This window comes from Phragmites australis, chromosome 14, assembly GCF_958298935.1.
Source record: "Phragmites australis chromosome 14, lpPhrAust1.1, whole genome shotgun sequence".
Classification (NCBI taxonomy): Eukaryota; Viridiplantae; Streptophyta; class Magnoliopsida; order Poales; family Poaceae; genus Phragmites; species Phragmites australis.
In genome coordinates, this window is record NC_084934.1 from 28,602,692 (window position 1) to 28,627,199 (window position 24,508).

General features: G+C 41.3%; 4 protein-coding genes and 1 pseudogene across 5 annotated transcripts; 3 read left to right on the top strand and 2 right to left on the bottom strand.

Moving 5' to 3' along the window:
• Nucleotides 1-4,873: 4,873 nt before the first annotated feature.
• Nucleotides 4,874-7,701, top strand: LOC133891001 (uncharacterized). Of its 2 annotated transcripts, none has more exons than XM_062331670.1 (2): nucleotides 4,874-6,460; nucleotides 7,581-7,701. In XM_062331670.1, exon 1 carries the CDS (start codon nucleotides 5,045-5,047, stop codon nucleotides 6,446-6,448), a length of 1,404 nt encoding a protein of 467 aa, XP_062187654.1. In that variant the 5' UTR covers nucleotides 4,874-5,044; the 3' UTR covers nucleotides 6,449-6,460; nucleotides 7,581-7,701. The 2 variants fall into 2 exon arrangements, with proteins under 2 accessions (XP_062187654.1, XP_062187655.1); XM_062331671.1 differs by lacking the exon at nucleotides 7,581-7,701 and adding an exon at nucleotides 7,459-7,475.
• Nucleotides 7,702-8,657: 956 nt separating this feature from the next.
• Nucleotides 8,658-10,222, top strand: LOC133889926 (uncharacterized). The gene is made up of 3 exons (XM_062330346.1): nucleotides 8,658-8,816; nucleotides 9,701-9,857; nucleotides 9,959-10,222. Exons 2-3 carry the CDS (start codon nucleotides 9,702-9,704, stop codon nucleotides 10,004-10,006), a joined length of 204 nt encoding a protein of 67 aa, XP_062186330.1. The 5' UTR covers nucleotides 8,658-8,816; nucleotide 9,701; the 3' UTR covers nucleotides 10,007-10,222.
• A 2,028-nt stretch (nucleotides 10,223-12,250) lies between these two features.
• On the bottom strand, nucleotides 12,251-12,767 carry LOC133890403 (uncharacterized; annotated as a pseudogene).
• Nucleotides 12,768-14,042: 1,275 nt separating this feature from the next.
• LOC133891012 (E3 ubiquitin-protein ligase SP1-like) lies at nucleotides 14,043-18,209 on the bottom strand. Its single transcript, XM_062331693.1, has 11 exons — nucleotides 17,969-18,209; nucleotides 17,831-17,883; nucleotides 17,324-17,448; nucleotides 17,134-17,229; nucleotides 16,437-16,574; nucleotides 16,296-16,361; nucleotides 16,081-16,193; nucleotides 15,893-16,003; nucleotides 15,364-15,407; nucleotides 15,178-15,283; nucleotides 14,043-14,710 (listed from the first exon to the last, which is right to left on the bottom strand). Exons 1-11 carry the CDS (start codon nucleotides 18,043-18,045, stop codon nucleotides 14,608-14,610), a joined length of 1,032 nt encoding a protein of 343 aa, XP_062187677.1. The 5' UTR covers nucleotides 18,046-18,209; the 3' UTR covers nucleotides 14,043-14,607.
• A 1,274-nt stretch (nucleotides 18,210-19,483) lies between these two features.
• LOC133891477 (DEAD-box ATP-dependent RNA helicase 57) lies at nucleotides 19,484-24,292 on the top strand. The gene is made up of 11 exons (XM_062332190.1): nucleotides 19,484-19,805; nucleotides 19,911-20,047; nucleotides 20,349-20,440; nucleotides 20,540-20,636; nucleotides 20,729-20,809; nucleotides 20,884-21,116; nucleotides 21,586-21,780; nucleotides 21,861-21,951; nucleotides 23,114-23,236; nucleotides 23,368-23,518; nucleotides 23,922-24,292. Exons 1-11 carry the CDS (start codon nucleotides 19,580-19,582, stop codon nucleotides 24,122-24,124), a joined length of 1,629 nt encoding a protein of 542 aa, XP_062188174.1. The 5' UTR covers nucleotides 19,484-19,579; the 3' UTR covers nucleotides 24,125-24,292.
• Nucleotides 24,293-24,508: the final 216 nt, after the last annotated feature.

Here is a 24,508-nt window from a genome sequence, read left to right on the forward strand (position 1 = left end):
GAGGATGGATCCACCCCCGCGCAAGATAGATCGGGCCCTAGGAAGCCCAGATCCGCCGGCCGGAGCCGAGGACGACCGAAAGTGCCACGACAGAGACAACTTGAAGAGGGTAGGGGAGGGGAGGAAGGAGGGAGAACGAGGAAGGAGGAAGCGGGAAACACGTCCGCGATGCTCCGGCTTCGTAGCCGCCGTTGGCCGCCTCTGGCAGTCGGATCTAGCTAGTTTGAACGGGGTGTTGGGCTGAGGGGGTGGTCGCCCCCCGAGTCGCCGGAGCGGACGACGCGGGGGCCAGTGGGTAACATAACCTGTCCTCCCCAGGCTCCTGTGTTTCTTGAACAAGGAGCTAATAAACTTTGATAGACTTGTAAGACATTTGAGGATGAAGTCATGCACTTGGTGTTTTCTAGAACCTAGCTAATCTCATTCTCACTTGTTTGACACTTAAATTTCAAATGCTCTGGCATATTTAATTTACCTCCCTTGACTTGTCTCCAGACACAACCTCACCCTTTGAATTACAGGCTTCAAATTTCTACAGAAAAAATACGAAATGGTCACAAGATGTGCATGAAATACTACATGAAACATTATACCACCACAGTTTGAGAGTTGAGACATCCAATGGTACTGATAGACAACATCACAGGGTAGTATCTAAGAAAACAAACTCACTCTTGCCAGTTTTGAATGTAGACATTTTACAGATTCTAATTTTGATGCTTATTATTTATTAGAGATGTGAACTTTGAGAACCTATTTTAATGACGTACATAAGTAGGCTACAAGAAAAAAAGTATAGAATTCTCACCCAAAAAAAATGCCGTAGGCAGTCAGACCAATCTGATCTGAGCAGTCAGGCAGATACATACAGCTATGTGCAAACACTGGCAAGAGAGAATACTTCATACAAGTGCAACATGAAAGCAACATACGTGGTACCATGAATTGAGGTATCCAGATTAGATCTTAATACCAAGAACAACAAAACTCAACATCAGAACAGGTAATGGATTGTACAGGGAAAAATATGAATATTGCAAAAATACACAGCTCTTATGCATGTTCTATGTAAGAGATGTGTGCATTTTAAAGATAATTATAAAGACCAGAACTTAAAACTGCAGGACAATCTGTGAAGATAAAAGTTTAAACTATGAACTTTGAAAAAGATGGATATAGATAAAAATAGAGGGAAAGCAATCAGTGAATCATGTTCAGACTTCAGCATCAAGCCAATGGTTCAAACGCAAACAAAAAATAGGTATATGTACTGTATTGAATCGCACGAGCACTTAAGTCTCAGAGAACGAAACCTGTTTCGTGACAAACTCAAGTGTAACCTGTATAAAAGCTTTATCGAGGTCATTCCTATCGAGGCCAATCTGCAAAGCAAAACAATACTTAGCCAATAAAAGCAATTGCATGGTCCAATTATGAAAACATAGTACAAAATACAAATTTATTAGCCAGACTGCTATTAGAGTTAAAAAAAAAACTTAGCTTGTATACCTTGATGTTATCGAGATGTACATACCACAGTATGGTTCTTTGTCTGCTCAGGAGTGCTGGGATATCATTTGTCCAGGCAGAACCAGAAACATTGAAAGTACATGATGCGCTGGTGGATCTCAAAAGGAAGCTCAACAATGTTTGCTTCATGGAGATAATTATAATCGCAGTCTGGAGCATATGGATCACCAGAAACAATATGGTTTTCAACCAAATACTGTCAACAATTGATCAATGGAGAAGAACCTTTAGCCATGCACAACCATTTACAGTATCTACCTGGTTGATTTCAGCAGTGGTGCACAGGATGAGAAAGCTAAACTTTTGGGTTTCAAACCCCTGAACTAAATGGTTGAAAAAAAGATCGACATAATAGAAATCAAAGTTAATCACCGGAAACAACAAAAAGGAACTAACGGGAAAATGAGCTTTTGCAGCAGCAGTTTTTCAATAGAAGAGTCAGTACCACCAAAATGATGTCCTCCTTTGTCCTTCTCCAGCCACTTAATGTAAACCATCTAATTCACAATAATCAAGGTTATGATGACGGAGAAGTTTCTTTTTTATCATACAACAGGAATTAACTTTAAGAAACATTTGCATCTTTAAGACTATAACACGCCAAAAAAGAGTGTAATTTCAATACAAGGCAACGATATTTACCTTTTCCATACACTGATTTCTCTAAGGAGAATCATCAAAATATGTACTGAAAATTTACCTTTTCCAGAAGGAAATACGTTCCCACGGGCTGTACGGCTCATATACAAATAAGGATTCTCCATGACAACCTGCACATATGAAATAAAAATAACTATACTTAATATAGCACTCTTCCAGGTGGAAAAATAACCAAAGTAAATCAGAATGTCCTCACACCTTCCGGGCACCTTTGATGATAGCCGCTGCTGACGCTGCTGTTGACATCGGCCTCGCATGACTCAGATGGACTACAAGATGCAGATCAACCTGCAGAGACACAAACTTGTAACCAAAATTTAGCAGGACCCATTACAAATTCCAAAGTTTGCGTGCTAAATTACTCAGAAGACGGGTGATGCACCCCAAGCTTGTGATCAATCACGTTGTTGTCATTGTGCGTCACGCTTGCAAAACCTAATTACCTAAATCACCGATCAGATGAACTGATTGAAATGAGTCTAAGCGGGGCTTAAACAGGAACAAACAAGCAACCGATCACTCGACCACCTCTTAAGCATCCGCCCGCGTGGATTGAAGCTAAGCAAACAAGACATATGTTTGTTAGTTAATTTGTTAGTTAATTTTGTTAGGAATGCAGATGCACATATGTTTTTTTTTATAGCTTTTCAGATTATACTACAAACATAATTGCTGTGGACTGTGATCCTGTTGGTGAGTAATTCCTGTAGTTCGAAATAAGTGTCGTTTTAGACATCGACACGGTTTCAAAATAAAACTTTGACTATTATTTTTTATTTTAATATATTGATAAAACATAGTAAAAATATATTATTATGAAAGTATTTTTCGAAACAAATCTACATTCGTCATTTTCAAGTATCCAAACTCAATATATAAAAAGTAATTTGTAACTAAAATTTAAAATAATTAGCTGCACGCAACTCAAAATAACATTTATTTTAAACTGAAGGGACTAATAAAGCATAGTAATCTCTGAAACAGAAATGGAATTGGATGTAAGAATCACAGGAATCGTGTTGAGAAAACCAATCGGGCTCTATCCGGTGGAGAAGGACGAGAGAGGTTACGTGATTGGCATTAGCAGCGGTGGTGGTTGCAGGTGGAGGCAACGGATCATGCACTTCTCGAGGGGCTCGCATCCTCTGATATTACAGTAAAGTAATATACAGTAAAATCGCTATAGTATTATACTACATTAGAATCAATATAGTAGATACTGTTACCATACTGTTCCTTTCGGTGACATTGCTTCATGCTGTCAGAGGATGCGAGTCCCTTTTCGAGGCGAGCCAAAGCCATCGGAGAAATTCCTTCTTGGCGACAGGGACGGGTGGATACCACTTGAGAATCTTGATTGATTCCGCCCCTTTTTTTTCAATTGAACGGTTGAGATCAAATTATACACTACTAGAAAAAATGTTTTATATCTTGAATCCGAGGTAAGTTAGTTGGAAAAAATTTAATTTCGCTGAAATATTTCATCTGCTTAGTCAGTGTCGGAGCCAGAAAATTTCAACAGCCTGAACAAACTTTACCACTTTGCTTGGCTGCTACCTTTTTCTAACTGGCCCAACTTCAATTTTATCCGGGCTAAAGCTATCAAAGTCCATGCCTTCATTGCTATTTTGTGATTTGTGTAATTTAGTTTTGCGAGATTTAACAAGTCCAGAGCTCATATTTCTAAATCTTTTTGGCTTGTGAGTGGTTGCAATTTGCGGATCAAATATGCCACATGTCCTTTTTAAGATTTGTTTGTTTTCTCACACTTTTGTTAATGAACATTCCGTAGGATCTTTTTGTTTGATAGACTAAGGTACAATACTGCAATATGAGGTCATTGTCGATGTCAAGATTCCGAAAGGATGATGGGTTTGGTGGTTTGCATCTCTGGACAAAGAATCCAATGACCTATGTTGAGGATAATTGAACATGACAAAAAATGGTTGATAATGCTATAATATTAGTACGAGCTATATCATGAAGTTTTTTTTTTTTTTTACTATGGTAGGGACAGTACAAGTTAAGGATGAAACATCAAAGATGAGAATGAAAACATGGATGTAAAATGGATGTGGAAACGAGAGTGCATAGCGACACAGAGCTACACTATGGATATATTCAAGGGGCAAGTCCATCCTTACACGTGATTTGTATAGAGCCCCAAAAATAGTTTAGGAGGAGCATCGATTGGCAGGACTATTTCAAAATTCATTCAAATGCAATCACCAAATTAATTTTTTTAGATAAACAGTTTTTTATTTTATCAAAATAATGAAAATATCTTAACCTCTGTATCCATGGATATATGTAACCGATACTTATTACAAGATTTAAAGCAATCATACTGTCATAAAATGTTTAACAATTGGCCTAAAAATGTCAGAATATAAATACAAAATAACATCAGAAACATACTATATTATTAAACTTTCATCAATTTTTCGTGGAGATCTTCATTGTTATAATCTCTAATTGGGGACATGTAGCTTTCATAGTATCCCTTTCTCCGTCTTTTGAAACATAACCACCAAATTAGTTAAGGTACTTAATCTGTAATATCAATTTTGAATTTTGCAGGAAAGAAGGAAGAAAAAAGAAGATGAAGGAAGCTGAACTACACGAACCGCTGTGCTGAACGGCACAAGGCAGGAATCTGTTCAGGCCTCCGGCGCCGGCAGTCCAACCCGACCGACCACATTGGTGCGACACAAGGCGAACCCCGTGCGCAGCAAGCGAAAGCGAAGCGAAGCCCTCCCCACGAACGAAAACGAAACGACTTGCCTTTCCCGACACTGCTCTTCCTCCTCCGCGGCCAAAGGCACCTCCCTGATCCGATCCGATCCGAATCGCCATGGATTTCTTCAAGTCCATCCTCGCCGAGCCCGATCCGGACCCAGCCTCGCCGCCGCCTGAGGCGGAGCCCGAGACCGGCCCCGCCGGATCCGCCCCGTCCCCACCCGCCGCTCCCGCTGCCGGCGGCGGCGGGGGGTGGGGCTTCGGCGGGCTGCTCAAGACGCTCACCTCCCAGTCCGAGACCGTGCTCGAGGCCTACCGCCGCGACCTCGCCGAGTTCGGCACCGGCCTGCGCCGCGAGACCGAGGTGCTCCGCGAGGCCGCCGCCCGCGCCGCGCGGGACCTGCCCTCCTCCGCGCACGCGCTCGACGGGCTCGCGGACATCGTCGCGCAGGGCAAGGACGCGCTCTCCCAGGTCGCCGCCGCCGCGGCCGCCCCCACCTCCGCCTCCACGCACTCCGACGGCGGCGACTCCGAGCCCAGCTCCGCCCCCGGCCAGCTCCGGTACAATCGCTTCGAGGCGCAGCTGCGGACGCTCCAGGCGGATCCGGCCACCTTCACTGCCGATCCCGAGGATGCCGAGGACTTCGCGGCGTGGAGTAAAGGGTTTAGTTTGGATGAGAGGAAGGGGGAGATCGAGGCCCTGTGCTACGAGAGTGACGCGCTGGAAGCGATGGCGGACAGGCTCGTGCCGGACACTGTGGAGAGCGAGGTGTTCTGGGCGAGGTACTTTTACCGTGTCCATAAGCTGAAGCAGCAGGAGGACGCGAGGGCGATGCTTGTGAAGCGCGTGATTGCGCAGGAGGAAGATGAAGATCTGAGCTGGGAGGTGGATGATGAGGATGAGGAAGAGCAGCAGAAAGAGGATGCGAAGGAGCTACCAGCAAGGCAAGAGCCGATCAAAGAAGAAATCAAACATGAAGTGGTCGAAAAGGAAAATGAGAGAATGGTGGAAGAACACAAAGTTGAGGCAGTGGAAGGAGCGTCTGCTTTGGAGAAGGAACAGAAGAATGCTGATGGGCCACAACCAGTGGTTTTCGGTAGCTCTATGGTGGTAGTGGATGAGGAGGAGAAGGATGATTTGGAGAAGCAACAGAAGAATGCTGATGCGCCACAACCAGTGGTTTTTGGTAGCTCTTTGGTGGTAGTGGATGAGGAGGAGAAGGAAGAGCCCTCCAAGTCGAATGTTGAAGAATCAGGTGACAAGAAAGAAGGAGCAAAGCATGAGACAAGCGATTCAAGCAAGGATAGTGATTACTCCATAGTGTCTAGACAGCGAACAACAACGGAGGACGAGGACCTTGAGTGGGATGAGATTGAGGATCTTGGAGAGCATGAAGAAAAGGACAGCACCCACGGCTCTAGCCCTGCTCTGAAGGAGGACTTGCGGAAGAGGCTGAGTGTTGCTGAAGATGACGAGGATTTGAGCTGGGATATCGAGGATGATGATGATAAGGCTTGAATATTCATGCAGGTATGGAAGTGTCAATTGTACTTCTACATTTCTTACCTTTCATTACTCTGTGCAAGATACTGTGATTCGGCCAATAAAGATTGGTTAATTGTGCTGCTTATGTTATGGATACGTGTCTAAACTGTAAACTCTCTAGTTCGATGATATCAAGTGGCAGCTGGCTATGTGTCAACCTGTTCTGCTATCTTTGTGATATTGTAAATATGTTGCTTTTATTTTAACTTGTGTGCTATACTGTTGTTTGGTTAATGTACATTTGGCTGCACCGGAATTTGGAACAGATCTTGAACAGTTTCTTTCAGAACCATCATTGCCTCAGGACATGCTATTAGTGTTTTTCCTCATTCATATTTCCTGGTAGATATTCATATATATTGGTGACGACCTCTCACTGATGTTGGTTCATGCATTAGTCATCAAGCTTTATCCAGTAGCAGCAGATACTGGACGTAAGGTTCTTCTGTACATAATGAATGTCTTGCGAGTCTTGATGGTTCAAATTGTCTTTTATGGGCGAGAAGCAAAAACAATTTGCACTGACATCTTCAGGCTGGCTGAATCATTTACCCATGGCAGTGGGTAGTTTTAAATTCTAAATATGTAAAACCATGCAATCACTTAGCTATGGCAAGTTAGGGAGAAGTCACACATGTTTTTGAAGGATTGTCTAGTGTAAACTCAATGTGTCAATACCTTTTGATGGGGTAATTCATTGGGTACATGCATTGCCATTTACCGTTGTCAACATCGAGCTTGTTTTTCGCTGCTTCAAATTGCCAGGGCATCACATTTGACATAATTTAATTATCATTTCTGCATACATCATAAGACACAAGTGTATGCACCATTTACCTTATGTCGTCTGGCTCTGCTTTTGAAGGATGACACAACCTATTTGTTGCCTTGTTTTGTTGGTTTGGCTGAGTGATGTCTGTGGGACACATCATCTGCATACGCATACCCACCAAAAATGAAGAAATGTATCTTTGTTTTGACAGCTCCAATTCGTCTGTGTACCTGGCGACAGAATGCTTTCTGAAGTTCTGAACATTGCCATAGACCGTAGAGCAGACGATCTTTTTGCTGATCCTGCTGGTCTGCCTTATCTTGATATTTGCAGTTCCTATGGGGCGATGCTACAACAAGCTCTGCAGTGGTTTTCACCGTGTCTTGAATATTCTGAGTAGCGTTGTGCCCAACATTTTGAACCGTCGGATACCAATGGAAGCATCCACCTGTTTGATTAAGGTCCCGTTTTGTTGCAATTAGATTCTCTGGTGATTCTTTAGAATTTCTGTCAAACGTATCAAAATGTGAAATGTTTCATCTTGAATCACCTGAAACGTTTCTCATTTTTAACACTACGAGGACAATCACTTAAAATATTGTTTCACCCGTTTCGAGAATCACTCAAATCATTTTTCTTCAAGAATCCGAATCCAGAATCTCTACCAAACATTTACAAAAAATTGAGGGTGATTCACCAGAGAAACGTTTTCAGGAAGAATTTGAAACCGAAACGTTTCTGAAAGAATCTGGAGCCCTACCAAATTAGCCTTAAATACTAACGCTGTTTATAATTTTTTAGAGCAACCAATGTTGTTTATTATATAGTATTCGATTCATATTCTCTCCGTATTTATATTCAAGATTATCCGTATTTTGCTTGGGCACTCTATTTGTACTTTTCAATATCTAAGCATCGTCTAACTTGTAATCTTAAATATTTATTTATTTTGGCACTTTTGTAGGTTTGACGAATAATTTAAGAAGTAGTTTTGTTTCAAGAAATATCCGTAATCATATTGCTTCGATTCATATTCACTTCATATTTTTTATTGAAGACTATTTATATTTATACTAGTTATTGGATCCGCTCATGTGCGGGTGTTAGTCAGGAGCTGCGAGAGGTGACTGACGTGCATGACGCGTAGTGTGCTGGGCAGGCTAACGCGCGAGCCAGAGGTGAAACATGGGAGTGAGATTTCCGAGAGCGGAACACATGCAAGCGGAATAGTAGAGATTAAGTGGTATGAGATGGGTAATTTCTGCGAAATTTAGAGATAATATGTAGGACTGAAGGCAGAATATCTTGTTTGGTGCGAGAATATTACGTATTTTTTAAGTAAAAGTAGAGATTCGTCTCCGAAATTATCTGTATTTATTGTAATTTTGATAAAAAAAAATGAAAACAATTATGATATCCGACCGTATCGGATCCGTTTTGACCCCGGCACCACAAAACCGCGGCGGCGCCCCGACTCATTCTATTCCTCCTCCACCCCCGCATCCCAGCCGCTCGCAGATCCCCACCCTCTCCGCCGCCGCCCACCGCGTCGCGCCCCTCGTCCGCCAGGTACGCGTCGATCTCTCTCCTTCCCTTCGCGCTGAACCTATCCCTCCGTCCCGCCGATTGGTCTCTGAATCCGGGGCGGCCAAGGACGCGTAGTTTGCTTTCTGTGATGGGATCTCGCTGAATGGATGGTCCGCGTGTGTGTGGGGGGGGGGGGGGGGGGGGCGTTCGCGCTTAGGATCTCGCTGGCGCGCGTGTGATGCGCCTATTTTTCTCTCTCTCGCTGTCGATGCGATGCGTTGCTCGGTACGACGGTGGCGTCGCGGCGGGCTCCGTGCCGGTGATGTTGTATTCTCGTCCGGTTCTGGTCGTTGCCTGATCTGGTGTCTACTTAGCACCTTGCCTAGTTGGGCGATTGGATTACTCGGTTCAAATTCTGGTGTGGTGACATGATTGGCTATATGTCGGGGATTGCTATTACCGTGCGATCTCAAGGCATTTCTTTGGTTTTTTTCGCATCGCTGAATGTAAAAGACGCGTACGGATGTAGTTTCCCTCATGTAATGCACGAACCTAGTCACTGGTATTTTAATCCGTAGACTTGGTTTATGTGTTATGAATTGGAACAGCATAGTAGTTTGGCATTGAGCAAATGGTGGATGGGAGGTACATAATGTGCTTGCAAGTTCTTTCAAGTGTCGTTGCATGAGAACTGAGCTACTAATTAAAAACTGTGTGAACTACTAATTAAAAACTGTGTAAGACATCAGTACAGGAGTTTTCATGGGCAATTGTTGCTGATTTTTGTAGTGTTTACAGTTGTGAAAAATAATGATTACACCATAACTGCCCATGGGAAGTTCTCTCCTATCTGAAGATTAGTGCAAGGGAGGTTATTTTTTTTATTTTGTCGATAAGTCATCTAAGTTTCTTCTCTTGTAATGCAGGATGACAGAAGCACCATTTTTTCCACGTGAGAGGCTCTTCAAGCAGCAGCATTATTTCCAGAACTTGACCAAGCACACTTTCCTGAAAGGGCGTTACGATGTGATCACCTCCGTTGCCATCCCCCTTGCACTTGCTGCTTCCAGCATGTTCATGATTGTAAGTTTCAACTTTCAACCTAATCCTATGATTACTTGTTTCTCTTTCTTTTTTTCTTGTTTCCAACCACCTGGTGATTTGTTACCTTGTTTCCTAAACAGGGTCGTGGAGTTTACAACATGTCTCACGGGATTGGGAAAAAGGAGTGAACTTCTGTGGGTTAACGAGTATCTCTGTACTTGCCATGGAAGTCACACCAACCAGGCTATGAAGTCTTCTTTGATTGCAAAATAATACTGTCAAAGAACAATTCAAATACGATTCCAGTTCATTTTCTGTTGGTTTTTGTGGATATCTAATGTCAGTAACTTGAACATCAGCTTCGTTGCTATATCGGTTAATTGCACATTTGCACTTTTCCTTTTGTCCTTTGAGTTTCCTTTCGATTGGAGCTAAACCATGGTACACTTTGTGTTCATGTGACTCGACGTCGGTAAGTAATCCATTTCATACACGAATCGGGCTCAAAGCCCACACGGCAAGACATAATCCCAGGCTATCGTGGGGATGTGCATTATATATATTGCGTGTTGGAAGAATCGTTGGTATCTGGCTAAGTTGTACCTCCTTCGAACTCAGACTCTTGATCTATCTGTGAATGGAAACGGTTTAGTGGAAGAAGACGTTCAATTTGCTACCAATTCAGATTTACATTTCACATACGAAAACAATCACGCCCGTTTCGTTTGGTTTGTTGATGCTTTCCAAGAAGAAAGAACGGCGCTTATTTAGTCTCAGGATGCTAGAACAGTCATCTTTGAGCTGAACTCTTGACTTGTTGTAGCCAGGCTAAACTCTTTTCTAACAAGCCATGAATTCTCAGCAACTTTTTGGTTTTAGGAATTGGAATGGAAATGCCAATAGTGTATAGGAATGCTTCGAGCAGGAATGGAATGGGAGGAAAAGAATGAGGTCAAGTTGCAAGTAATTCCTTCATCCCTAAGTAAGAACTAAGAAAAAAATTGACACATGCTAACAGACCACATCAGAAATTGAAAACACACGGATGGGACGGGACATTAGATGAATGCCACGTGATAACGGTTTACAAATCTGTAGTCAACTTGCTTTCAAGAATACCAACCAACTGAAAAATGGTTAGGTTGTCCACCTGAAACAAAAGGAAATGCAACAGGAGTTAGCTTCAAGTGACATCGAAAGAGACTTTGGCTCATTCAGTTCCATCTTGCAAAACTGCAACCACTTCTCAACAAGCATATAAAGACTGGTAAACAAAACAAAGGTGGTTCGGCTCGAATTTTAGCATAATCAAGATAAGCATAATACTCTCAATACAATGTTCCTGCAGATCGGAATAGCCTTGTAATGCGAACTAACGAACCAAAAATGTTAGCAATGATTGATAATTATGACCTTAAACACACCACATGATGCCCATAAACTATCAAAAATTGAATAACTATCTCTTCTCACGACGCATATAATTTGACACATTACATGGCAGAAGCAAGCAGCAAGCAATTACCCATAGCTGGAGCAAACTAAATGTGTGCTGGGGCGACCATGTTTTCGAGTACATAGTCAACTAAGGATGACATATGCAGCTAGTACCAAATGTGAATCTGAACAAAAACCTACAGTTTCCACATGCTGCACCCTTAGGAGATGCAACCTGAAAGATAACGCGCATAAACTCAAATGGAAACTAACAAAAAAAACTAGTGGATGCAGCTTAAACAATTATAGATATTACATCAGGAAGATGAAGCCTGCAGCAAATAGCCTACACTAGACTACGTGCAAGTGCGTCGTTTTGAAGTTATCTTGTACGTGTCGTAACTTATTACTGTTTTCCTGTGTGATCTTGGGATAAGAAAACGGAAATGCTTGCCTACATACGTCCGAGCATCTGACGTTTTACTGGGCCGGCCCATGTATTTAACCCGAAAATATTATTTATTTAAGTTAATTCTGTGTTCTCACATATCTAATGTTTTAGATGTTTAAATTTAATGTTTCATATGTTATTGAAATTTGTTTCAATAGTTATTTTCGTATGTTACATCCCGGAATTTCTTGCGTACAAATTCGGATCCGAAATTATTATCCATTTGAGTTCATTCTTATTTTTTTTCATCTTCAATGTTTCAGGCGTTCAAGTTCAATGTTTCAGACATTACGAAAATTTGTTGACATAGTTATTTTCGTATATTGTATCCCGGAATCTCTTGCGTACAGATCTGGATCTAAAAATATTATCCATTTGAGTTAATTTTTTATTTTTTTATCTTTAATATTTGAGATGTTCAAATTTAATGTTTAATGTTGCAGCCAAAGAGCGACTAGATGGTCCTTTGGACGTCCTATCCTCCTCCATTTCCTTATCTCCAACTTCATTTGTATTTTCATTCTCCATGTCAGCAATTGCTTCTTCAGACCCTTCCCAATCCTTCTCTCGTGGATCTGTCCTTGTCATATATGGCATCAAATGTATCAAAATATGCAAATGGGACACCATACAGACCCTTGGCTCTAGGATGATCCTTCAGCAAACAAAATAGTAAAAAAAAAATACAAGTACCAAAATCCTTAGATTGGCTTACTCTGCAATATTCATCGAATCGTTGTTTTTCACATTGGATCATCTTTTTTGTGTTGTCCCAAGAGAAGCCTGGCGATGCTAACATATCCTTGATGGCATAATACTTCCGCTTCATCACTTTCAACCGAGAATCAATATGAGGGCTGGCTTTAATACCATGGTCAGGTAGCTTTTGTGCAAGAATGCTCTCTATGCCTTGAGAATAACAGTTCTTGAAGTCCCCTCCTTCAACCTTATATCTAGGATCAGCAGATACCTCGCACAATGCTTTGACAAGCTCTTCATCTTCACTTCCTTTTATTTCTTCCTCTGCCGCGGACAATTCTGGAGCTTTCAGTATGATTCATCCCTAGAACAAAATAAAAATAACAAAAATTACATAATACTTCGTGGCAAAAACAAGATTAGCACATGACATTACCGAAACGCTTCAAACCTGAACAATGCCTTACTGAAAAAAGATCAGAGAGTAGAGCATCTGATACAAAGCAAATGACATCATGAACTGGAGTACCAAATTTTGCACTGAGCGTCGGGATGTAAACAAGATCGGCACGTGAGCACCTGAAACTAAGAAATTTGAAAGAAAAAGAAGTAGAAATCCGCGTTACAATCTGAGGCTTAGGCATCGCCCCATCTATAAAGACAAACGAGAGGACACGGAGCCGTACCTCGCAAGCGGCGGAGGCCAAGGCCGGAGGACGTCGGCAGCGAGAGGCGGGGAGAGGCAGGATTGGGAATGGGAATCCGGTGCCGGAGGGGATTACCGGGATTAGGGTTTCTGCGGGAGCTCGGCTAAGCTCTAATTTCAAGATCAGGATGGATTTGAATTTTATATGATAAAATAAAGTGATTTAATTTTTTATTTAAAATAAAAATTATATGACTTAAATAAATACTCTCTATTCACTACAATTTCAAATTAAAAATCTTTTAAAGTTAGATTTAAGCAACTTAAAAAAATCTCAAATCTAGTGTCATTGAGGCCTGTGATTCCGGTTGGAGCGGACCTCAGCCTCATGTCAGGGAATGGGTGTGCACTAGGATTTGGATTGCCCTGGTCATAAGAATCCGGGCGTAGAAAATCAGGACACCCAGAGTCCCAGATGCCACAGGTTCTTCGGCAATGGCAATCCAAATCCTAATACATCATTGGCTGTTACGCTTTAAGCTGTACGAATTCTCAATTTTTTTCTTTCAATACAGTAAGCTACATTTGAAATGCCGGGGCTTTTTCTTGAATCTTACGGAAATTAAATTGTTCCATGTGAACTTTCTATAAATTTTGTGCTTGCTAAATAGGCCACAAACTTATTATCGTCTAAAATAATATAATGTAACCTTAACATAGTCTTCTATTCTATTTATTTTGATTATGTTGGAATATTTCCAATGCATGCTTTTTGCAATTTTAGAAAGTACAACAATCTTGAAATTTGCAGGTTGCAACATTAAAGAAAAAGTTATCCTACCAAAAGTTAACCAATTCCTTTTACTTTGCCTACTTTGCCCATCTAGCTTACTTTCGTCAATGATATTCACACAAATTAACATATTGCTCATAAGCCATCTTATTGCACCTGTCTAAACCAAAGAGATAAGCAGATATGGACCATGGGAACTGAAGTGGTAACATGGATTTTACGCGTACTAGAAGCCTTACAGAAACTGTTAAGCATACAGATTACAGAATGAGTCGCAACACATTACAAACTTTGTTTCCTATGGCCCCGCGAAAATGATTTGAGCACACAAGCCATCAAGAGATGGCGTCTCATTTCCATTAATCAGCAAAATGGATTATCATTTACAAAGCGAAACAACTTTGTTATTCCTTTGCGCAAATTTTCGTTGGGCATTTGGGCAGCAACAAATGACCCAAACATCTTTCACATAGACGCATGATAGACAGGTGTGCGCAGCCTATGCGCATTTACACAAGAACATTCTGTACACAATTGTAGATTACAGGCAAGAGCACCGTTTGACAATGAATGTTAGCTGCCAATTGCGAGTTTGCATCACTCGCTGTTCTGTCAGTAAAGCAGACTCCTTGAACAACCTTCAGCCCAGTATTGCAGTTCATGTCTTTGACTGACAGTAGCGAGCACTCGAAGAACCAACTGGTTTCAAAAGAAGCAGTTCACCGTGGTGGTACGATGCCAGGTTTTGCATCGTATATTACTGTCAATGGCGGAAAGTTCTGACAGCTTGGTCGATTCTTCTCCGGCAAAGTGGGCAGTTTGTTAAATGCGAGGAGCAGGTCATGCAGCAACACATGTGGCCACACCTGTATAACATTTGATTTACTGAGTCAGTCTGAATAAAAACTTTATGGGGTGACAATACAATGAGAGCAAAACTAGCAATGAGCAGGGCTAAAAATGTAAATAGAACTCATGTTTATTGAGTTGTTTAACTGTTTATTTTCTCACGTTCACTCTGAATACAATATTTCAAAAGTTCTGCAGTTCGAATATTTGCTCAAGCTCCAAAAAAAATTGTAGCACATCACTCATAACAATATTTATTGAGTTATTTAACCATTTAGCAACAACATTTGAGAGGTTGGGAAGCTATAATGCAAGTTTTTAAGAAAGAATTTGACCAATTAGTCAGCATGAAGCAGTAAAACTATAAATGTTGGCTAGCATATTTGGGATTATGGAAAAAGAAAAAAAGGGGAAAAAAGAAGAGACCATTTTGATTCATGCTTAACAAAGAACAGTTATGTCCCAGAATACTTCAGATACTTACGGCACAAAAACAGCATTGTACTCTTGCTCAAGGCATATGACACATATGTCCAGCACTAATTGATCTTTTCTACTGTTAGGCTCTGTGTCCGATGTACCATTGGCCCCTGAACAAAATAGTACAAGATGATGATTAAACAGGACCTATTACTAATAATACAGCATAACCAATCTATAAGAAAATCACCTTCAGCTTCCCTAGCTTGCCTTTGTGCTGCAGCATGAAGAACCCTATATGGATAAAATAGTATCAGAATCTTCTGTGCTCACTAAATTCTCTTAGTATGCAATCGCATGCATGAGCACTGGTTTGCGGTAACATTAAAATGCAAATAGAAACTCTTAACACTTTTCATTTTAGGTTTTACTTGCATTTTCACCCATCACAACAGTAGTCCCACACTTAAGAACTTTCTTAGTACAATGTATTCACTCTTTAGTATTCGACCTCTACAAAAGAAATATATCAGCTGCAGGTTTGCACATGTGGGGTTTATTTACATGGAAAGGCATACAGAGATTACAGCATTACTCAGCATCACACAGGAATGTCTCACACAGTAAATAATGGTGATGCCAGCCACTTGCATTCTAGCCATGCCCAGCAAAGAAAGATGAACTTCTTCAAAAACAAACACTGAAAGAATGGCGTTGCTTCTGTCTAACAACATGTAAAAATAAGTTCTAAATAAAAGGAATTTGATGTTACAACACACCTTTTCTGCAGTTCATTCCGTCGCTTTCTTTCCAGAAAATGTTGTATTGCACGCTTTGCAAGAAGGAAGACACCAAATGTTGCAAAGCCCATGGAAGCGAGTCGATATAACCTGCCACAAACAAACATGCTATTAGCATCAAGTGACCTGAACTAAGAGAAAGAGAATGTTCTAGAGAATTTCCCTACTTGGCCCATTTTCCAAGATTCAAGATAAGTTGATCGATGCTTTTCGGGGATACATAAAATGGTCCTTTGTGCGGTCGCTGAATTCGAATAGTTCCAACATCATCTTTAATGGCCTGATTGCACAGCATAAGAATACATAAGGGACAAAAGACATTAGATATGTCAACAAAAATTAATGCAACACAACACAGCCCAATTAAAGATACAAATACTACCTCACCAACAACCGTCAATGAAGTTCCAGTTGGAAGTACCCTTTCAGTTCGCTTTACTCCAAGCATCTACAGAGATTATTGCTTAATCATTAATCATATTTCTCTAAGCATTGGCATTGTTGAAGATGCGATTAGACAAACCTTCAATCCTTGTAAATAATCTAGAGTTCCACGTACAAGTGTTCGCCCTGACTCCTCAAAAACATCACTGGCAACAGTTAAAATTAAACCGGCTGCAGCACGCGCACCGACCACATAGGCACGCCCAGTACCATCATCCTAGTGATAATTTAAAGGTTAGAGAAGAATTCAACTTGCAAAATGTGCATGAAAATATTAAAAAATAAAATCATTTATATTTGCTTAAAGGATCCATATAGTGAATCTGGAATAACCATATTCATTTTCATCCTGAGCTAGTGAGCTGTAACTTGATTAATGTTTAAATACCCATTTGGCCTATCTTAGGCTTAGACTTATCATTTTTGGACAAGAAGCAAAGTGTAATATTAACAATGCCTAATCTAGGGGCTAATTTTAGGCTTTAGCCTGGCCTCCAAGAAGAAGCCAGGGCTAGCAAGGCTGGGTTTTGGGGCTTATAAGCTAATTTAACCGCACAACAAGCTAACCAATTAGCTCGACAAAAAAAGCTTAAGGTAATCCAAACAGACACCATAAGCTTAGTTAGCTTACTACTATAAACCCAAGTTTGCATAACTTAGCATCATGACAAACACAATCTTGGACACATAGTGCTAGTTCGAACCCAGGCTAAATTGATTTTTATATTTACAGAAGCAAAGAAAACCAAAGCAAAATAGATATAGCATTTAATTACCAGATACCATGGAACCTCTTTGCTAACAGAAAGCATCACTGCAGAATCTTGAATCCAGGATCCAGCATCGTTGTGCTTCAGGAAGTGTTGCTCTGCCTACAAAGGAAAATTTAGTAGAAATACTAGATTTAAAACAACCCATCTGCTCATCACAATAAAAAAAAAAACAACGAATGAAACCAGTAGTTACCGTTTCCTCAACGATTACACCTCTCATGCCACTTTGTTGGCATATCAGTGGCGTGTCTGAACCAACTCGTCCAGAGACGGCAACTACAAGTGGTAGAACTTTAATTGCAGTGTCCAAGATAGCAGCTGTTCAATACGGTGTAGACATGTCAAAGAAATAGTATATTTGATATGTTTAACCAATCAAAACGGCTGAAAATGTCTGTACAAAATATACACCTAAGCTAAAGTTCATTTATGTATCTAACCAATCAAAACAGAGTGAGGATAAAGTTCTTCCTCTAGACCGTATAATGAGAAAAATCAGAAAACGAGCTTTAATCGCCAAATCTGAACCCAAGGTAATAAACTCAGGGCACTTGGACATTTACCGAGAGCACAGATTAGTGTCCTGGAGACTACAGCACTAAAATCACATATCTATCTACAAGAGACAACCGCACCTGAGCACTTCTTTAGCAAACAACCTACAACACAGCAACCAAACCCTAACCCGTTACTCACTGACCTAAATCCTTCATGCTGCCCGCCCTCGCCACCGATCGCAGCACCTCCGCATCCCTGAGCACGAAACCACCAAATCAGAACCACAAAAATTCCCCAGAGATCGAAAGGAAAAAAAAACCGTAACGCGAGGAACCAGCACCTCCCACTGCTCCTCCCGAGAAGATACAACGCCGCGGCGCTGAGGCAGCATCCCACCCCGCCCCAAGGGATCATCATCTCACCGCGATTCCACAGACAAGCACGAGACTTGCGGCGCGGGAATGGGTGGAGATGCGCGTGCTGGAATTTCCCCCCCTTCCTTCCCTACGGCAGGCAGCTTTACCGGGAGGGCGGCGGCGAAGGGGGGCCAAAGCAAAGAACTGGATACCAGAAGCGGTAGGGGACGCCACGTCATTGAGAAGGGTGGGCCCCACCTGTCATGGCCCGTGACATTTGAGTGGTGGATTTGGATCAGGTTAGTGCATGTTTGGTTCTTTTGCTACGTGAGGCTAGGTGGGCAAGGTTTGCTTAGGCTAGTTGGGCAAGGCAAGAAAAGGTTTGGTGTTTAGTTGTTTTGTTTATGTGTGGAGTTTTTTTTTTTTTTTGATTCCTCGTTAAGTGTTTGTTTGTGTTTGTTTTTTCTATCTGTTGCACGTACTATTTTTTTATTTCACACGCTTTACTTTATTTAAGTTGGAGAGCGAAATTAACTCGTCTCCTGCGGTAAGCTTTTTCTTATTTTCCCAAGCTAGCTTACCTAGCAAAGCAAGCTTTTTAGACTTACTTTTAAACACACATACTTATCCAGCAAGAAGAGGCAAAGCTGGGTAAGGGATCTAAACGTGTCCTTAATGTTCCACACTGGGTTTGGTTCTTCGCAAATATGTATCTCTTTCATCTTGATCTAGCGAACAGATGCGTAGAATCTTAAAAAAATATGTTTAGTTATACGTGTTTACTATTATAATTTGATTTGATATATGCAAATATATAGCGTGATCCTAGCTTGAAGTGTAACTATATGGTCTGGTCTGGGGTTGGAGTGCAAATATTCAAACTTCACTCCGCAACCTAGCCTGGTGAATAGAGGCTCTACATCCACTCATGCAGTTGAACCTACTTAATAGTGTTACAAAATCATCTTCATATGAATAAATAATCATAATCTTAAACATTATATCTATTCATGTGGCTTTAGATCATCTAAACAGAATCTCAACTCAGCCTGTCAACACATATATAACCAACCAAACATCATTTTTTCAACAAATATAATTTCACTCTATTTGTTTTCCGTTTAACCTGCTTAACACATCCTTGATCGCAGTCATCAAAATTAGACGATAGAAACTTTCTACGATTTGAGTCTGTGTTGTACGCCACGTAGCATGGGGAGGGCAGCCTCCTTCGCTGTGATGTGGGGCTCGACTTCATCTACTCGAGTAATGCTCTCGCGAGTCTAGTATGCGCTCGAGCCATCTCGCGTTCAAGTAGTGGCTCGTGTGAGTATTCATCTTATGGGTTTTTTTTTTATCTAGGATACGCATATATACGTGTTTAGTATATATATATAATATGTGTAAATTTAGTATATGTATAATATGTGTACACGTGTGCGTATATGTTTGTGTGTGTGGTGTGTGAGTCGTGTATTCTGGGTTGTAACCTAATGAAAAAAAGTAATGCTCTCGCTGCACTCACAGGAGAAGTGGGGGTTGTCTAGGGTTTGGGTTTTAGGGGAGGGGGTTCTCAGCGGCGGCGACGGCGAACCATGGAGAACTCGAAGCTCTCATCGGCGCTCTTCGCGGGCACCCACTTCGACCGCAAGCGCTTCGCCGGCGACTTCGCCCGGTTCCGGAAAGGCCCGCCTCCGCCATCCGCCGATGCCGCCCAGTCCTCCGCGCCGTCCCCTGGGAAGAAGCGTAAGCGCAAGAGCAAGGCCAAGGCAAATAAGAGCAAGAAAAAGCTGGCCGAAGCGGCGGCCGCCTCCTCGTCTGGTGAGGCTCGCTTCCGGTTGGTTTGCCTCGGAAGGTTGCTGCTTGGATAGTGATTGACTGATTGCGTTGTTAATTTGACACTCCTGTGTGCGTTGTGTTCTGCAGATGTTGTGGAGGCGTTCAATGTGTTCAAGGGATTGGCGGATAATCATGTCGAGGTGGGTTCTGAGAAGGTGGAGACGGGTAAGGATGAGGATGAGGAGGTTGTAAGGCGGCGGAAGGAAATCGAGAGGGAAATTGAGGTAATGGGCGTTTCACAATGATGTTTTACCTGCCACGGTTAATTATGTAATCATGCGGTCAAATTTCGTTGAAGTAAATTCTTACTCACGAAGCATTGGTTGTCAAAACCTTGCATTTTCCAAAAATTTGATAAGTAAGGTAGTCTTTTTTATACGATCCCTTCAATATGCTGCTTGAATTGAAGGTCGTGGCAGCACTTGCAGTTTAGATGTATTGCATCTGAAACTGCAACTTCCAAAGTTTCATACCACTGTTTCCGCTGGATGGTTGGAGTTTAATATTTTTTTTATTTGTTTCCAGAGAGCTGCCATTCTTCGGAAGAGGTTTGACATCCACATTTCAGGACAAAAGGTTCCAGCACCTCTTGAGAGCTTTGAAGAACTGGTTTCGAGGTTAGCATTTTCAACCATTCAAGAGCACAACTAGATCAGCTTCACATAATTATGGAATCATTTAAGGCAGTTAAGTTGACCCTACTTCGTTTGCTCTAGGTATGGTTGCGATTCCTATTTGGTCGGGAACTTGTTAAAACTTGGGTTTCAAGAACCTACACCTATACAGAGGCAGGCCATCCCCATTCTTCTTTTGGTGAGTGAGTTTGAACTCTGTTTGGATTTAGTCCCCTTCACTTGGAAACTCTTAGTTGTTTGAGGTGATTTATCTTGCATTCCTTGCTTCAGGGGAGGGAATGCTTTGCTTGTGCACCTACAGGATCTGGCAAGACACTGGCTTTCTTGTTTCCGATTCTTATGAAAATTAAGGTATTTGCATTAATTGGATTGGGTTATGTTGTTCAGATTCGTTTATATGTTATTGATGAGTATTGTTCTAATAGCCAGGGTCTAAAGGTGGTATTAAAGCTGTGATTCTTTGCCCAACAAGGGAATTGGCAGCACAAACTGTGAGAGAGTGCAAGAAGTTGGCTAAGGGAAGGAAGTACTACATTAAATTAATGACCAAAGATCTCTCCAAATCTGGGAATTTCAAGGATATGCACTGTGACATCCTTGTTTCCACCCCGCTTCGTCTGGACCATGCTGTTAAAAAAAGAGACCTGGATTTAAGTAGGTCTGTGATCGTAGCTTCAATGTTCTATTGTTTTGTTTTTGACCACCATTGGGTTCACATAAGCAATGTTTTGATGGCCACTTCTGATACATTGTGGTTTCTTTTATGTTTGATTATAGCTGTCAACCTGTGGTCCCATTTTCTAACTTTTTCTGGAACATTAAATGCATATGCAGTTAGTAGTATTTCAGTAATGAAATGGTTACTTGTAGTAGAATACAATTCTTCATATGTTGTTCAGAAAATTGTGCCAGTTAAGTTTTTTATTTGTCAGAAACGTTATGAAGCCTGTTTTTCATTTATTCCTACTCATTTTATTTAAGATTCAAAATTTAGTAAGATCAATTCAGCAATCCTTATGCTGTGTTCCAACTTATGTGTGTCTTCGTGTGATTACAGAGGAGCAATGAGTTGTTTCTTTCAGCACTATACATCATAGTTGAAAATAACACTGAATTGCCTTTTGCAGTGTGGAGTACCTTGTCTTGGATGAATCTGATAAACTTTTTGAGCTTGGATTTGTTGAAGTGATCGATTCAGTTGTCGAAGCCTGCTCGAATCCTTCAGTAATCCGATCTTTGTTCAGTGCCACATTGCCCGATTCAATTGAGGCTCTTGCGCGCACAATAATGCATGATGCTATTCGAGTTATTGTTGGAAGAAAGTGAGTATCTCCCTCTTAATATGAGCTTAAAGCAGGTCTGTTTCATTTGTTGTTTTTATTATTATTTGTTCAACTTGCAGGAATTCAGCCTCCTCACTGATTAAGCAAAAGTTGATTTTCGCTGGAACTGAGAAGGGGAAGTTGCTAGCTCTTCGCCAAAGCTTTCAAGAGGTATGTAATAGTATGTTGTGGGTTGGTGTTAGTGGTGGTGAAAATGTGGAGTTTCTGGGGGCTGCAGCAAGGTGATGAACCCAGGGAGCAGCGCCTGGAGGCCCTAGCAAAAATAGGGGAGGAAGGGGCTTGTTTTTTCATGACGTGAATGAATGAGGTCGCCATCTTTATATAAGATGATCAACAACAACAATGACAAAACTCAACAACAACAATGACAAAGCCTTTGTCCCAAGCAAGTTGGGGTAGGCTAGAGATGAAACCCACAAGATCCAACTAAAAAGATGAAGATAAAAAATAATAAATAAAGGTAATAGTAATAGTAAAAAAAGTAGAGATCTAGATGGAGTGGGGTGGGGGCGGGTTTTGCCTCCACCCACATGTCTCCCGTCCCTAGACCGGGTAGAATTTTTTCTTGCCCCGCCCCGCCCCATGGAGCCCCGACTTTAACCCGTCCCACCCTGTCCTGTCTAAAATCGTCAAAAGCTCTAGATCAAGTTTAATTAGGAGATAACAGCTACCACAACATACAAATTAATAAAAAGCCGCATCTAAGATTCACGGGATCTAACATAACATGACAATAGTTACATGCATGCATTAGTTTTAAAAAAAATTCATTACAAAATGATAATAAACCCACTAAACGTTCGTGTAATATATACTCTAGGGTGGGGCTGGGTGGGGCAGACCTTGACCCGTCCCCGCCCCACCCCGACCAGTGCCCTGCCTCGACTTGCCCTGACAACAATTAAAATAATAATAAACCCGCCCCAATCGGGGTGGGCTGGATGGAGACCCGGCAGGGCGGGTGGTGACTTAGACCTCTATAAAAAAGTAAAAGTAATACCGGTACAAGGAGACTGATGCATAAGTTATGGTTTTGACATGTGGATTGCTAACTTCCACACGCTTTTATCCATGGATAGTTCTTTGGGGATATTCCACGCGCTTTTATATAAGATGATCCTCCCTAACAAATAGATATAGTCTGCAACAAATGACAAGGTGAGTAACATCCTTATAGACTAACAACTTGATAATCTCCAAACTAATCTGCAACTAGCCATAATGACATATCAAGTGCTGATGCTTATTTATATAGAAAATTTTCTTTTGTACATTTAAGAGTTTGTTGCTGATCAACTTTTTTGAATTGTAGTCTCTCAATCCTCCAGTTTTGATCTTTGTTCAAAGCAAAGAGAGGGCAAAAGAGCTTTATAAAGAATTGGCATTTGACGACGTTAGAGCTGATGTAATCCATGCAGACCTCACTGAACAGCAGGTATTGTTTTGCATATTATTGTTACTATAAATGCTTTGGCTTTTTTTTTTTTTTTTTTGTAGCTGTAGTATTGTTGTATTGTTATCTACATCAGGCTCACTGGTTATCAATTTATATTTCTTGTACTGCAGCGTCAAGATGCCGTTGACAACTTGAGAGCTGGAAAGACCTGGGTACTTATAGCAACAGAAGTCATTGCCCGGGGAATGGACTTCAAAGGTGTAAACTGCGTAATAAACTACGATTTTCCAGAGTCATCTGCTGCCTATATTCACAGGATAGGTAAGATATATCTAGCTCTGGTTGACCCAGACACTTCTACTTGCACACTCACTTTGTAGATGTCTGCGCTCTGATGTGCGCTCGATTGGCTCCATATTGATACAGGATTATGATATAGAATTCTAGATTAATTCCTTTCAAATCTGCCTCATTATCTTTCCTGTTAGGTTCGTTTTTAATTGAATTCTGATCAGATATAAATGTAGCCAGTTATTTCCTATACTAATTAGTTTAAGGGATCCTTAAATTTATTTTTAGTCACATTGGCTAAGTTTTGGATGTCGTAGGGACCTCAGTCTGCATTTGTGCATCTTGTGCAGATACCTTGCTACTGAAAACGTTATATCTGTATCTCTTTCAATGTCAAATGAACCAACTCTACTTTATCTTTTCCTCTGTATAGGACGATCTGGAAGAGCAGGCAGATCTGGGGAGGCCATCACTTTTTTCACAGAGGAGGATAAGCCATTCTTACGGAACATCGCTAATGTGCTGACATCTTCAGGCTGTGAAGTTCCTTCCTGGATAATGACATTGCCTAAGCTCAAGCGAAAGAAACACAGGGTACAGAGGGACCCCATCTGCACCATGCCTGATGAAGATTAAGAGTGGAATCGTAAACATAGCATTTTTTAGATGACACATTGGCTTCAGTTTTCCATGTTTGAATGCCCGGTGCATTAATCAGTTTGTTGATCAAAACCTGAGATTTGGATATGCATATCTTTGGTTATCTACAGTTTTGATTATAATAGTGAATTGAAATTTTGTGTTGATGAGATTCGTCACACACAAGATGATATCACCCACAAATATTTACTCCATGTTTATATTATCCAAACTCTTACTAGCATAGTTACTTGTTAGCCATTCTGCACGGGCAGCACGGCCTGCATAATCTGTAGCCAGATGGTTCTAGAGAACTTGGGGGTGTGGGGCCCACAAGCAGAGGCACTCCGCAGCACCGGCACCCAGGCTTGCGGCTCCGCT